Below are 14,354 nucleotides of genomic sequence, written 5' to 3' on the forward strand. Positions count from 1 at the left end.
CTGGCCACTGTGCTGGGGAGGAATGGGAGACCAAGAGGACTTGATCACCCTCCATAACCCTCATGGGGCAGCACACCTTCACCCAGCCATGCTCACCTGAGCTATAAACTATTCCCTTGGCTGGGAGCACGCACAGAGCCCTGTGTGCCAGTGCTGGCGAGGTGGGGAGGGGTGAAGGCAGTCATGCTGGGATGTGCAGAGCCCAACAACTTGCTTGGTGAGGGCTTGGACTGCTTTGAGTATAAAGTTGCTTTCTGAACGATGAAATAGAGGGAGGGATGTAATGTGGATGTTCACCTCTGAAGGCAGCAGGTCCCTGTGTCCCCCTTGTTATCAGCAGTGAGAGTGCTTGTGGAGGGGCTGGCGGCGACTGTTGGTGTCTCCAGCCCTGCTCATTCTGGGGGTGTGTGTCAGAGATCCGATGCCTTTGGTCATGTCCCTGCTTGGTGTGACAACGGCAAGTGCCAGGAGGATGTCCCCATCCTGCAGCATCCACTGGCCAGGCCGGCAGGAGCAGGATGATGATGGGGCTCCCCCTGAGCAGCACGTAGCTGTTGTGAAAGCGGTGAAAAAGCTTCCCATCCCTCCCGGCTCTGAGCTGTTTCTAAGAACCAAGAACCACCACTTCTTTCTTTTGTGCTTTCCATCTCCTGAGCAGGGTGAGGGTTTTCCTCCCCATGTGCGGCGTCAGCCTGAGCCACAGCCCTTGGCTGGGGAGCGGAGAGCTTCGGATGTACAGAGGGTGGAAACCCCCTTGTCTGTACCCATGCGAGGTGTCAATGGAATCTGTGTCACTGAGGTGCTGGTGGTCAGTGGCTGCAAGGCTGTGGCTTGGGTGCTGGCTGCTCTCGAGCTCCCCGTGCATGGGGACTGCTTGGCTTCAAGCACAGGGTAAAAAAGCAAACCTGGGAGAAAGATTAACTGTAAAGAGGAAACCCCCTGAATCCTGTGAAACCCCTGTAAATCCCCTGTAAATCCACCCCCAAGGGGCATGGCTGCTGTGCACTGCAGGGTCCTGGGGTGGCTGCAGGAGGAGGGTGCCTGTGGGTGCCCCGGCCCCACTGCAAGGGCAGCTCCTGTGGGGAGGGAGCAGGTTGTCTGCACCCACTGGGGATGACACACACCTCGTGTGGCTCCTCCATCCACGTCGATAACCGAGCGCCTGAGCCCGGCACACCCCATGTCTCACCCCACGCCTGGCGCCTTGCTGGCCCCAGCTCCCCGCATCCCGGTGCAGCCCCAAACACCCCCGAAAAGCCTTTCCTTCTCTATTAATTTATGTAAGATGCTTCTGAATCCATTTGTCTTGAGTTTGGAGGAGTCTCTGCTGTGGGGTTTTCCGTTCTATTCCTGGTGGATGCTTTGCTTTGAGGCTAGAGAAGAAAGGATGCGCAGGGCTGTGCTCCAAGTCAAGTGATCCCCACACTACTTCCGTGGCTGCAGATAAGTCTGAGATTTAATATGCTGCGGAGTGGTTATTTCCTTGCTAGCTTTGGGGTTGCAGTGTCTTCAAAAGCATTGATGATTTCTGGTGGGATTTCTGACCCCTTGGTAATCACCTGTAGCAAAGAGCATCTCGTTGGGGCTTCCTTTGTTTGCACTGGGTTTTGTAGTGGGGGAAAGAGAAGGATGAAGCAGAAACATCCCTATTACCTTTGGGAAAAGCATCTGACCCATGAATTCACCCATCACTGGGCTTCAGGGAAGGGCAATGGCCAGAGCTTTTGGGAAAGGCAGAGCCACTGTTGGGAAGCAGGAACAATGCAGGAACCCCTCTGCAGAGCTGGTGTTTGCCCCCCAGCTCCATGGCAGTTTTGGCTGCCTCATCTTGTAGTGCTTTGTCCCATGGGCCTGGGCTGTAAATTTACCTGTGGTGTAAATCCACATGGAGCATCCTCCACGTGGGAGAACGGGAAAAGCTTTTCTCATGGTTTCATTACAATTTGAAGCAACTTTGAGAGAAGACAGGACCTGGAATTGCTCTGCAGGGCTGGAATTGTGCTGCGGGAGGCAATGCGTTGTGCCAGCTCCTTGAATCTGGGTAATGAAACCTGTAGCTCTCCCATTCCTGGGATATGGGGGAATCAGGACCTGCCAAGTGTCAGACACGGGTGCGACAGCCTGAAATAGCTGAGGATGAAGAAGAGAGAATGAGGCAGTCAGTGGGGTTACAGGGTGGGAGCCAAAAAGGAACAAGGGCAAAATGACCCCCTCTTGCCATATTCCCATGGGCACTGTGGGCTGCAGCATGCCCAGGGCACGTGTTTGCTGCACCTCTCACCCTCAGAGATTCAATACGGCCTCGGCAAGTGCTTGGAGAAGAGAGAATAAACTATTAGAGGGTCTTGTGCTTCTCAGGCACTCGAGTGGAGACCCAGGACGGGGCTGCTCGTGCCAGTATTGTGCGAGTGCAGATCTTTATCTTGGCTGAGAGGCTCCCTCATGGGGCGAGCAAAACTCCGACTGGGGAGGTTTCTGTGATTAAAAGCAGGCTCAGTGCTGAAGTGCTCCCATGGGGTGACAGTTTTGGGTATTATTAGGGGCTTTTGTTTTATTCCCCTGCTTGTCCTTAGCTGGATATAAATACACAGGCATCTCCCAGCTTGTCCGGGAATTAGGGAAAAAGAAAAGGGAAATTGCAATGAAAAAGGAAAAATAAGAGGGAGGAAAAGAGAGAGAACTTAATCAATCAAACCAACGAGGTCATTTAAATAAATAGATGACCTCATCACTTACGGCACAATTATTTGTCAATATAAAACAGCTACAAAAAGTGGTGCTTAAAATACACTGATTTCCCACTTCTTGAGAGCTGTCCCCCTCCCTGGGAAGGAAGAGGAGGAAATCCTGAGTGACACTTTCTCGTTTCCCTATTAACTCCCTGCTCTTGATGTGCTGCAGCTCTTGGAGATGGATGTTTAAAGAAACCCTGGGGGCTCCATATGACTGCTTTGGGTCGTGCTTTGGGACAGAGCTGTGCAGAGCTCCTGGGTCTCTGATCCAGCCCTGCAGAGCCCTAATTGAGCAGCAAAAGGGCTTTGGATGGAGTGTGGGCTTTTGGGGGGCCTGGAACACGGCAGGCAGGGGCAATCCTCAGTGGGAATGTAGTATTTTAATAGCTCAGTTTTATTGGTGTTTTCTCTGCCATCCCTCCAGCTGCCATGGGGTGGTTGGTGCCTGGGATGGGGCACAGAGACCGTTCAGCTCCATCCCACCCTTCCCTGTCCCGTTTGCTCTTTGGATGGACACAAATGAAATGCAAATGCTGGGTGATGGCACCGGGCAGGAGGCAGAGGCTGGTCCCCCATCCCAAAGTGGGCGCTGAGGAGCGATGAGCTGGTGCGGGGTTCTGGGTTCCTGCAGGAGCCTTTGCAAACCACTACTTGCCGCCACGGGCGGGTTCTCTGTTTGTATTCCCATCGCTAATGTGTTTTGATCCCAGTTTGCACCCTTTGGGATTTGCCCAGGCCGACCAGGGCATTGTTTTCCTGCAGAGGCAGCTCGGACACTGTCGATACTTGCATCACAGGCAATTATATTCAACTGCCTCCTCTTGTTTCTTATAGGCACTGCCATTCAGTTAACCCCTTCGGGGTTCCATCCTGCAACGATGGGGCAAGGGGGAGCCAGGGCTCTGAAGATAATGGGTAAAAAGCCCTCAGGGAGAAAAGCAGCCGGGTGCTGGGTTTGTGTGGGTCGGGCTGTGCAGGAGCCCCAGCCCCACGTGGGACCCGCTCACCCCTTTCCAGGGCACTGGAGCATCCCTGGGGACACCAGAGCATTCCCTGGGGAGAGCAGAGCAGGGACAGAGGCTGCCGACCATCCTTAAAGCGATGGGTTTGCACCGCCTGGGCCTTTGGTGCTACAGCTCGAGGCTGTAATCGCGGCCTCGGGTATTAACACAGCAACCAAAATTATACGGGCTCCAGTAAATTCACCCCTCTAATTATTTTATTTGCCACATACAGTAAATTCCACCTCTCCTTTTATAATCACCTGGCGTATAATAACTCCAAATCATTTAACTTAAAAGTGACCAGTATTTTCTAGGCGAAGCCGTATTGGGAGTCAGAAGAGGGAAATGATTTTTGCTTGCATTGTACAAAGAAATCTTTGTTGAAATTGGTTGCAACACCTCCTGCTTTTGAAAGCTTTGGGAGAACCCGAGGGCACGATTCTCAGCTGGGCTGGAAGAGGCATTCCTGCTCCAGCTTTGGGGATAAATGGGAATCGGAGAAGAAGGAGTTGATAAGAGTATTTGTAAGAGATGAAACTGGAGCAAAAGGATCCTCTGGTGGGTGGGAATGTTTGGAGAATTAAGTTGCATTGATGCCTCTTCCAGAAGGCCGTTGGGGTTTCGATGCTGGTGCAGGGGCAGTTGTCGGGTGCTGTCCCAATAAATAGCAAAAGAAATTCCCATTGGGAGCATCAGTGGCCTGAAGGGAGCTGTGAGGAGGGACCAGTGGGATGGGTGGGATGGGACTGATGGGATGGGTGAGCATGAAAAGGAGCATTTGTGAGCACTGGGGCAAGGATGTTGGTGACCTTCCCTCCCTTGCAAAGGAGCAGTGTTTTGTTCTGTGCCTCGGTTTACCCACTTGTAAAGCAGATCTAATGGCCTGGTGGGCAGCAGGTGATGTGGGAGCATTGCACATATGTGGAGGTTGTTGTTGGGGAGTATTTCTCATGCTGTAGCTGGGACTGCATCGTGCAGCGTTATCAATGCACTGCAACCCCATTTCGCTTGGGCAGGATTTGTGAGCTCAGGACAGTGCAAAGGGTCACAGGCTGGAGAAGAGGGGGAGAGGAAAGAAGTCAGTGCTAAAAGACAAGTTTTGTTTCAGGGAAGGCAGCAGCTAAAGCACCAGAACTATCAAACAAAACCACAAGATCACATCAGATGTCAGGGCAGGACACATCTCGTTTCTCCCTCTCAAAAGGGCTTATCAGTGCAACCAATCACTTTAATGATGTGGCTGAGGGAGGAAGAGGATTTGACTCAGAGTGAGATGAAATTTAGTTCCTAAGACCCTTCTCTTCCGCTGCCGGAGACCAGTCACCTGCTCTGCAAGAGATAAATCATATCCTGCAGCGGAAGGTGCTTAGACGTGATTTTGCATTATTTTACCTTACTCTTTCCAGCGAATCCACACACTGTAGTGGGAGGGGGAGGAAGAACCCAACAAGCAGTGAGCACCCCCACTGCCTGTCTCAGCCTCTGAGCCCTTGCACCGTGCCAATGGGAAGGTGCTGAGCAGCTGAGCCCCACGCTCCTGTGCCTCTCTGCATGGAGGTTCCCAGCTGAGCACATCCCTGTGGTCGGCCCGTGCACAGCTCTGCTGCTTTGGCTTTGGAGGAGCAGCGTTGCAGAGAGGACTGAGGGTGCTGTGCAGGTAGCGTGGCGCTGGGGCTCTCGCCTGTAGCGCTGTGCTGTGTGTGCTGGCAAAGCTCGTCAGCAGCAGTAATTATCTGACATCCCAGCCCCCCTCTGGAGATGGAGCTTGAAGCTCAGTCCTGGGATAGGGAGATATTCGTATTCAAATGGCAGGGCTCAGCTCCAGCTCTGTCCTAGGGCAAAGGGGAAACCCAGTGCTCAGCATCCTCAAACCTTGGGAAGTTGGGTCTGTTTTGATGGAGACCAGGACTGGCCAACCCCTGCTGTACCCGGTCATCAGATGCATCTCGTGTCCCTTAGCACATCTCTTGCACAGGTCTGAACCCAGTAGATGGTCCTTCCCATCCTGGGCAGAGTATAACCAGTGTCACCCAAAGGAATTTGATGTGCTTGCCCTAATGGAACAGGTTATGAACTGGGAAAAACCAGCTATACTGGTACCACACGGGTCCCATTTCAAGTTGTTAGATAGCAGGCATTAACTCACTGCAAATTGGCATCACTCCACTGATCTATGGAGTGACAGCTAATGTATGCAGCTGAAAATCTGATCTCAGACATGGCTGAGGCAATACCAGCTGGATGTACTTGAGATCTGTCTGCTTCCTCCCCAGCACCCAGCTTTGAAATCTCTGAACCAGGGGGTTTGCCCAATTCCATGAGAACTGGATCGCAGCCCATAAAAGAATTTTGCTTTCCTGGAATCAGGAGCCAGTGCAGAGGAGTCAGCGAGGCTGATGCTGGTGGGGTCTGCACCCTGCTCCGAGAGCTGCCGTGCTTCCTGCACGCTGCACCGGTCTGTTGGCCTGTGACACGGGTGGAATTCTCAGCTCTGCAAACCAAAGCTCTGATGAGGCACCTACTTCACTCTGCAGCCCCAGAGCCAGGTTTTCAGAGGTCTTTTTGGATGGAAAGGTGCAGGAAAGCACTCACGGGGATTTTCAGCAAGGCACGAGTGAGATAAATGCTTAAAACCTGATGAATTTTACCCAGTCTGCTGCTGAGCATGCCCCCAGCTTTCCCTATGCTGAGAACTGCTTTAAAGTATCTTTGTAAATCCAGAAAGACTCAGTGTCCCTGCTGAAACCCTGGGAACGGGGAGCTCGTGTCCTTCAGGGATTTGTGCCGAAGGTGCGTGGAAATTTGGGCGTGATGTTCCTCTGGATTTGAGCAGGGACCACGGCTCCTGAATCCCAGGGGCTTTTGGAAATGCTACCCTAGCTTTCTGTTTAAATCTCTGCTTTAATACCCTGCTTTGTTTTCCTTCCAGAAGGCTTAGTTTTGGGGTCTTCCAGTGTAATAAGAGGCTTCAAAAGGATTTATCAGAAGGTGCCCCCATGGCAGGGTGGGCAGGGAGAGGCAGAGGCAAAGGTACTAACCCAGAAGTGAGAGGAGATGAGGGGCTTGCGAAGCCGCTAATCAATGCCAGGCTGCCTAGAACGAACATCTCCCGCTGCTGGAGCTTCAGACAGCAAAAAAACCTCCTGTAAATGCAACATATCTCTGTGCTTCCTGCCAGCTGGCCAGCAGCCAGCCTATTTCCTTCAAAAAGAGGGATATTTATTTTCATCCTTTTAGAGGCAGCCAATTCATCTCAGACCACCACCAGCCAAAAAAGCTTTATAAATTAGCAGCCCTTTTCTTTTAATTCTCTCCCCCACCCCCTGAAATATTCTTTTCCTCTCGTTGTTGGAGTCGGCGTACACCCTCCGCGGGGCCGTGCGAGCCGCGGCGCATTGCGACACACTCCCCTTTCTCTCCAAGCTGGAGCAAGACAGTAGCGGTAGTGTCTCACGAAAGCCAGAGGAAACCAAAGCAAAGCCTCGCCGTGACTGATTCTCTTTCCAAATGGCGTAAGCAGGCCAACTTCAAACATGTGAATAATGAGTTATCTGTGCCTCACTTTGTTCGGCAGCAGAAGAGAAGGTTCCTGCTAACATTTTCCTCCTGCTCCCTCCTGTGAACTTCTGGGCTTCAGCTTTCAGAAGCGGGCTGAAGTAGAGCTGGTGCTTGCCGGCTGCTGCCTCTCACCGGGGCTCGGTGGAGATCCCCATTGTCCTCCATGGAGGCGGTGTGTTTGAGTCCCTTTCTGCCACGGGCAGCCAGCTCCCGTCTCCACACTGTCCTCCGCTGGCTGTGGGGCTCCACCAGATTCTTCTTGGCCGGGGATTTCCCATGGCGAGTCTCGGGCTGGAGATGGGTTTCCAGGGAAGACCTGAGGGATGTTCGTATCTTGTGTTATAGGTGTACAGAGATGAAACCACCCCCCCATCTGCCGCAAGGGACAGGCCTGCTGTTCCCATAACACAGGCGTTTCACATGTGGCTTGTTTCTGGAGCATGTGCTGGGACTTGATAGTCAAGCCGAGACTGGGAAAAAAATTCAGCCCTCTGTAGAGGATTGGTGTGTCTCTGAAGCACCTATTTTGAGGGCTACAAGTGGGATTTGAAATGTGTTTTGTGTGCAGAATGGAGTTCTGTTCGCTGCCGATTGCTTTCTTGTGGTCCATTCTCATGGACATGTAGAGACTAAGGCACTGGATTATGTGCAGTGCGGCTGCACGACTGCTCCCGGCGAGCTCCTTGCCTGGGCTGTGGCATTTGGCTGTTGATGTTCGAGCAGAGCCTTTGGTGCAGGGCGGTGAGGGCTCGTTGGTGAGATGCTTGGAGCCTTGCTTCAAAGGTGGACGCGTGGGGTCTCTGTGGCCACTGACGGCTCTGCTCGAGCTGCTGCCGTCTCCCGGCTCTGGCCGCCTCTTCAGTGGAGCTAAGGAAATGATCTGCAAATGTGTGTGTTAATGGAGATCCCCCCGGAGCTGAAAGGCCGCGTTTCCTTCGTTTCCTTCGCTCCAGCTTGCCGCCAGCGCTCACAGCAAGATGCCTGGGCAGGGCCAAGCCACTTCCCACCATCTGCGCTCCCTCCCTTTGGTAGCACGGGGCTGCAGTGGGGATGGGGACCAACGTGGCACCCAAATCCGAGGTGGGAGAGCAGTGCTGCTCCCTGTCTCTCCCGACTGTAACCCCTTTCTACCTGCGATCAATTTAATATGCTGCATCTCAGTAACCTGGGGAAATAAGCTGCTTTTGGTGAACACCATGGACACCCACCCACTGCCTGGAAACCCCATCCAGGTCCCAGCTTCAGAAGCCACATCAGGTTGCACACTCCTAGAAGGAAGAGCAGGATGTGTTTAGTCTTTGAAATGTTTTAATGCAGAAAGCATGTCTTTAAATCATAGCTTTGAGGGCCTGAGCTGCAGCACGGCACACACTGTTTCGCTGTCTGCATTCCAAGGAAACACCCAAAACTTCCAGTATGCTTCTTATTACCAGCCTAAAGTGTCAAATTCACATCGGCTCTTCCAGCTGGGAAGTGTTCAATGGGATTGTTTGTTTGATATGCTGATACAGATCTTGTTGCTACACTGGGATCGTAGGTGATCTGTCAATGTTTACATCATGTCATGTTCAATATCGGAGTGAACTGACTCGGAAACCCAATCCAGTGGTGAAACCCCTGTGCTGCTGACAAGAAGTGCTGAAGGTCAGTAGCTGCCATCGTTTTATAGTACTAAGGACTTGTTTCCATAAACATTGGCCTGCAAGCCAGTGACAGCACGGCTGGAAAGGCAGCGCAGCATCTCCAAGCCAGCAGCAGGTTTCATGCCCCAGAATTCACAGGTTGGGGTGATTAAGACTTCTCAGACAGATTCCTTGGGATAAGGTCTGGAGCTGTTTGAAGTCGATTAAAAAATCCACCCACTGGCTTCGTAAGGCTTTGAGTCAGTCCTTGGGTTAAGCTAGAAACCACCTTCCTCTTCTCTAAGGTATGAGCTATTGTTCACTTGACGACATTGGTTTCCTCTCCATGGCAGCTGTGGGCAGATGGGGAAGGGCTTTTAATGAAGCCAACCGCTGCAGAAATTTAAAAAGCTCAGGTTGTTCTGATGAAAGAAACCCATTAACAGTGATTCTCTCTTGCGTGACAAGGTCTGACGTCCCCAGCATTAAGTGACAAGCGGCAGGAAGTCCTAGGCAGACAGCCTGTACTGAGGAGGGTTGGCAGCCCAAGGTGGTGGTTTTTAACTCATTCGCCGTCTTGTTTCATGCAGTTTATTGCTGCCAGGTCCCACCCATGGAGATGGGGTGAGATACAACCTGGAGAGGGTCTAGGAGAGCTGAAATGGTCCTGATCCCACCGCAGCTCTCATCTGGGTTTTCACTCTTAAATGAGCCCCCCGTGTTTGTTGGGACTTACACTTGCATCAAGCTTTCTACTTTCTTTGTCTTGGGATGGTTTTGTGGAGGTTTTGCTGGTAACTGCTGGGTCTCCCCACAAACCAGCCCTTTCCAGAGGGTGCAGGCACAGAACTGCTGCTTACTTCAGGCTTAAACCCCCCTGGGCTGTGCCCACCTTCAGCAGCTTGGGGACCAGGGCAACCAAGTGCAGCTTGATGCAGCCACATGCAGCCTTCAGTCGAGTCGTGTGGCAGAACCATCTTAGAAACATTCCCAGCAGAGAGATCACTTGAGATCACTATTTTTTAGGTTTTTCTCAGTTGCATGCAGGATGCTACTGCAGGATGGGGTTTCAGCTGAGACACAGAATTTATTTCCCATTAAATTTATGTGGAAGTTGGTCTTTTAAGTCTTTTTGGCTTCTCTGCTATGCCCTGCTTGAGAAAACTGCCTGAAGGTACAACATAAACTGATTTTTCTTCTTCTGTGCTCAAACGTACACTGAAATAACCAAACTTGGACCAAAACAAGACACCTCAGTGCACACGCTTCCCCCTGGGGACAGGTGCTGAGTGACAGATACTGTTCCCATCTCCAAAGGCGCTCAGATAAGGCTGAGGTGCCTGGGGTCCAGGGATGCACGGAGATTAGAAGGGATTGTTTCTGATGTAGATTTGAGGTTTCCTTGGTTTACTTCACACAGCAGGGGAAATACAGTTTCAAAACAGTGCTGGGGTTTGCTTTCTGTTGGGAGTTCGCCCTCGCCGAGCTCTGCTCTCCGGTGTCAATATACGTTTCTGTTTGGAGTTTCACACACCCAGGAGCAGGGGGATTGCAGGGTTTGGGGGGTGGTGGGGTTTTCACCTCCATGTGGAGCTCCCAGAGGAGAGGCGAAGCCCCTCAGAAGCAGAAGCTGAGTGCGATTTGCTGTTGTGGTACCCGCGGAGCGGCACCATGGCAGGGAGCTGAGCTGGGAGCGCGAGATCCATCCGGAGCCGGTGCTCTGCTCCCACCCAGCGTCTCTGCAGACGGTCCGGCAGGACGAGCCAAGCAAAGGAGATCAAGAGATATAGCACAGAGCAGCTTGAAAGAGGGGGAAATCTGGGGACTTTCTGTGCCTTTGCTATAAACTGACACCAAGCTCCCGCTCCGCAGCTGCGAGGGGCAGGGAATGGGGGTGCCAGCAAGAGGAAGCTGCACTTTTTCTCTTTCAAATGCATCACTTTTCTTCTCAACAGCCACCGAGAGCTGAGCTTGACTCGGCTGGGCTGTGGGGCTGGATCTGATAAGGCCCAGCAGCTCTCAGAAGAGCTGCAGAGGGATTTCTTCCCAGCTCCTTGCCTATCTCCCCGGCGTGCCCGCACACCTCCAGTGCCCCGAGCCCTGCGCTCGATCACGCTGGGATAAGGCATTCGCCACCTTGGGAAGGTCCTTTCATGGCAGGTGCAAGGAGCTGGGGGTGTTGCTCGTCTGGTAAAGAGCAAGGAGAATGCAAGGTCTGAACCTGGCACCAGTGTAAAACCAAAGCAGCTCCGGCTTCTCTGGAGTCCCTCCAGCTTTGTGCGGGTGTAACTGAGACTGGAATCGGGCCCAGAGAGAGTGAAGCTGTTTGGCGATGATTAATATAGTAAAATGCAAGAGTTATGTATCAAGTGTATTTCATGCGCCTCTCGCCTCGGGACACTTAGCATAAATTTAATCATTATTGCCCTGTGCCAGCAGCTGCTACCTAAGGAGCTGGGAGTGCTTTACAAACGCTCATTAGCTGCTGCCCTGCCTGGGGAGGTGGGTGAATACTCTCCCCATTCGATGGGTAGGAAAAAAGGAACAGAGAGAAAGCAAAGTGAGGTGGCCACAGCATGGTACTGGGCAGCTGCTTCATCCCTCCTGCGGCTCCTCCAGCCCTGCCTGGCTCTGACCCTGCATGGGCAGGGCTGGCGATGCGGCTGGAGCGAGATGAGAGTTTGTTCTTTGTGCACTGAGCAAATGCTGTAGAAAATACTTAAAACTCAGGGTTTCCTTTGCTGTTCCCCAGTCACCAGCCTGCCAGGAGATGGGGTTCCTCCTGCCTTGCTCCTTCCTTGCTCAGAGTGAGCAAGGGCTGGTGCGGGCACAGCACAGGGCATCCTGACCCTGGCGCGCACATCCTGCTCTTTGGTCAGATGCTGGCTCAATGGACCATCTGGGGCCTCTTTGGGTCAGTCCATGTCCCCTCTTCAGCAGGCTCTGTCTGTCCAAGCCACAGGGTCTTTCCTCACGTGTGCGCTGTGCACAGCCCCACGGAGCCAACCTGCACCGGGGCTGCCAAGCACTGCCCATGTGAATTAGAGCAAACCACGAGGGTGGAGGCTGTGCCGAGTGTGTAACCAGGGTGCTCCAGCCAAAGGGTAACTGATCAGATATCAGACTCTCTTATCATGTTCCAGGGCACAGACAAAAGCTAGAAGACCAAGCCAAACCCTTCACCGACCGCTACGGGGAGCTGGAACGGCTGCGCCAGTCCATGAGAGTCACCCCAACAACACCTAACCCCCGCGGATCCCTCAGCACCCCGAGCCACTTTGGGTCCCAGGCTCAAACTCCAATACAAGGTAACTGGCTGGGTGCCCCAGCCTGGCGTCGCACCCCAACCCCTTGTGCTTCCAACACTGCCAGCCAGGGAGCGGAGCCGTCCCAGCCGAGCACGCTTCCCTCCGGATGGTGTTTTAGGGTTGGAGTCCAGCTCTCCCCTGGGTAAGGAGCCCTGCCTGCCCGACAAGGGGTTTGCTTGGGTTTCTCGGCCGTAGAAGCCTTTTTGCACCCATTAAATGAGCAGATGGCTGCTGAACAGTAAACCCAGGTGTTTTGCTTTAGATACAGGGTCTTAGGGAAAACTGAGCAGTTTCAGGAGGAACACGAGGGAGATCATAGCAATGCACGCTGAATCCAGTAGCTTCTTTGACATGAAGGCGCCCGCGTAGACGGTTAAGCATCAACTAGAAAGGGTGTATTATACTTTACATGCTAATCCAAATGGTTTCTTATCTTGTTGCATTGTGTTTACGCCAAGTCTGGTGATCCATCACCCAGCTCCAGCATAATTCCCCACACGTATGCACACCTGCATGGGTGCACGCGTGCGCACACACACATACAACCTTTGCTCCTCCTGTATTTGCCATCAGCATAGCTGAGCCCTCGGGCGTTCCCCAGGCATCTGCATCAAAGCTTGGTGCCAGAGGTAGGAATTGCCACCAGTTACCCAAGAGAGGTCAGCCTGCTCCATCCCATGCACCCGAATCTCACCCCCACACAGCATTGCACTGGAAATACCTGTCTGCCTCCCTGCTCCCAGCTTTCCGCTCAGCTCAGCACAGCCGCATGCTACCAGGGTGCATGAAGAGGCTGTTCTCCTGTCTGCACGTGGGAAGTCTTCCTTTTTTCATACATTTTAATCATCTCGGTGGTGTTCTCCTTTGAACATCAGCAGAAATATGAACAGGGGTTTTAGGGAAGTGTTTACGCTGCTTGTCCTTTGAGTTTGGGTGAGAAGTAGCCCTTGGAAGGTTTCATTTGAAAGCTTCCAAAAGCCTTTGTGTTGTGCTTTCAGGAGTGCTGCAGATGATTGAAACCCTCAGTATCGGGGTAAAGAGGGTGTCTCAGGTGCAAAAACATGTTGGAAAACGTTACCCGAACGGTAGAGCTGCCCCGCTCCTCCCAACTCCAAATTACAGTGAAATTTAATTTATTTCTCATTGAAATGCAAATCTCCATGCTTGGAATTTTCACTGATATTAGCACAGTTTGTGAGAAGAACCCGGGCACTGTGTGTAGGATTATCATTGGATTCTTGTTTTAAAAGGCAAGAGGGAGGGAGAGAAAGAGCTTCATAGGCTCATCTCGTTGGCTGTAATAAAGAGTTCTTGGGGGCAGGGAAAAGAAAAATGTGTGTATTTTAAATTAGCACAGTCCCCTGTAGTGCCAGAAACCCAAAGAGCATCGTTTGGAGCAAAGAATCAGGTGATGACACAAATGCAGCAGGACAAAAACTGAAACTGGCCACAGGCTGCCATCCCTGCCAAACTCCCAAATGTCAAGTGACAGCAGGAGTGGAGACACACAGAATTAGCCATCTAAAGTCATTCCTGCGGAGGGAAGCCAGAGTACCAGGAATGCTGCAGAAGGCAGTTCGTGCACGCTCTGCTCTTGGCTCCCTTGCTCCTGAGTTGGAGGAACTGTCTTAAAATTACTGTGGGTTCTTCCCAGCGTCACTGGGAGCAGGATCAGCTCGGTCATTTTAGTCTCAGCCCTGTCCTTTTGACACAGCGCTGACTACAACCAATATAATCACAATAATACTACAAACCCCCAAACTCTCTCTCGCACACACACGGCTTATTCACTGAGATCGTAATTTTTACCCAAGTAAGTGGAGCCTGGCCCGTGCCAAGAATAACACCGGAGTTAACAGGCCTGTAATTCTCACGACTTGGCACGTTCTTAGGTAACACACACGAGAAGCCGATTAGCAAAAAGCATAACGAGATACGGGCTAGGAGGAGCCAGCGGGGCAGGCTGAGGTTCATCCAGCACCGCTATCCTTTACACGGTGCTTCCCAGCCTCAGTGTTCCCCGTGCCGGGGGCCAGTGGACATGGAGGTTTTCCGTCCTCAGCGCCTGCCCGTGGCCTCCCGGTTCTGCTGACCAGGCACTTTACACAAACGCTTCCTAATCCGCTCCTG

The 14,354-nt window shown here is 52.4% G+C and overlaps 1 protein-coding gene across 1 annotated transcript in view; it reads left to right on the top strand.

The window, feature by feature from the left end:
* Positions 1-14,354, top strand: part of RUNX3 (RUNX family transcription factor 3) — a 34,524-nt gene that overhangs the window by 9,103 nt on the left and 11,067 nt on the right. Inside the window, exon 4 of the mRNA XM_057415071.1 lies at positions 12,060-12,224. Within this exon, the coding sequence (XP_057271054.1) occupies positions 12,060-12,224 (165 nt within the window). The remainder of the gene's footprint in view (positions 1-12,059; positions 12,225-14,354) is intronic.

Source organism: Pezoporus wallicus, unplaced genomic scaffold, assembly GCF_028554395.1.
Source record: "Pezoporus wallicus isolate ANWC-B61680 ecotype Strahan unplaced genomic scaffold, APGP_CSIRO_Pwel_v1 contig_9561, whole genome shotgun sequence".
Classification (NCBI taxonomy): Eukaryota; Metazoa; Chordata; class Aves; order Psittaciformes; family Psittacidae; genus Pezoporus; species Pezoporus wallicus.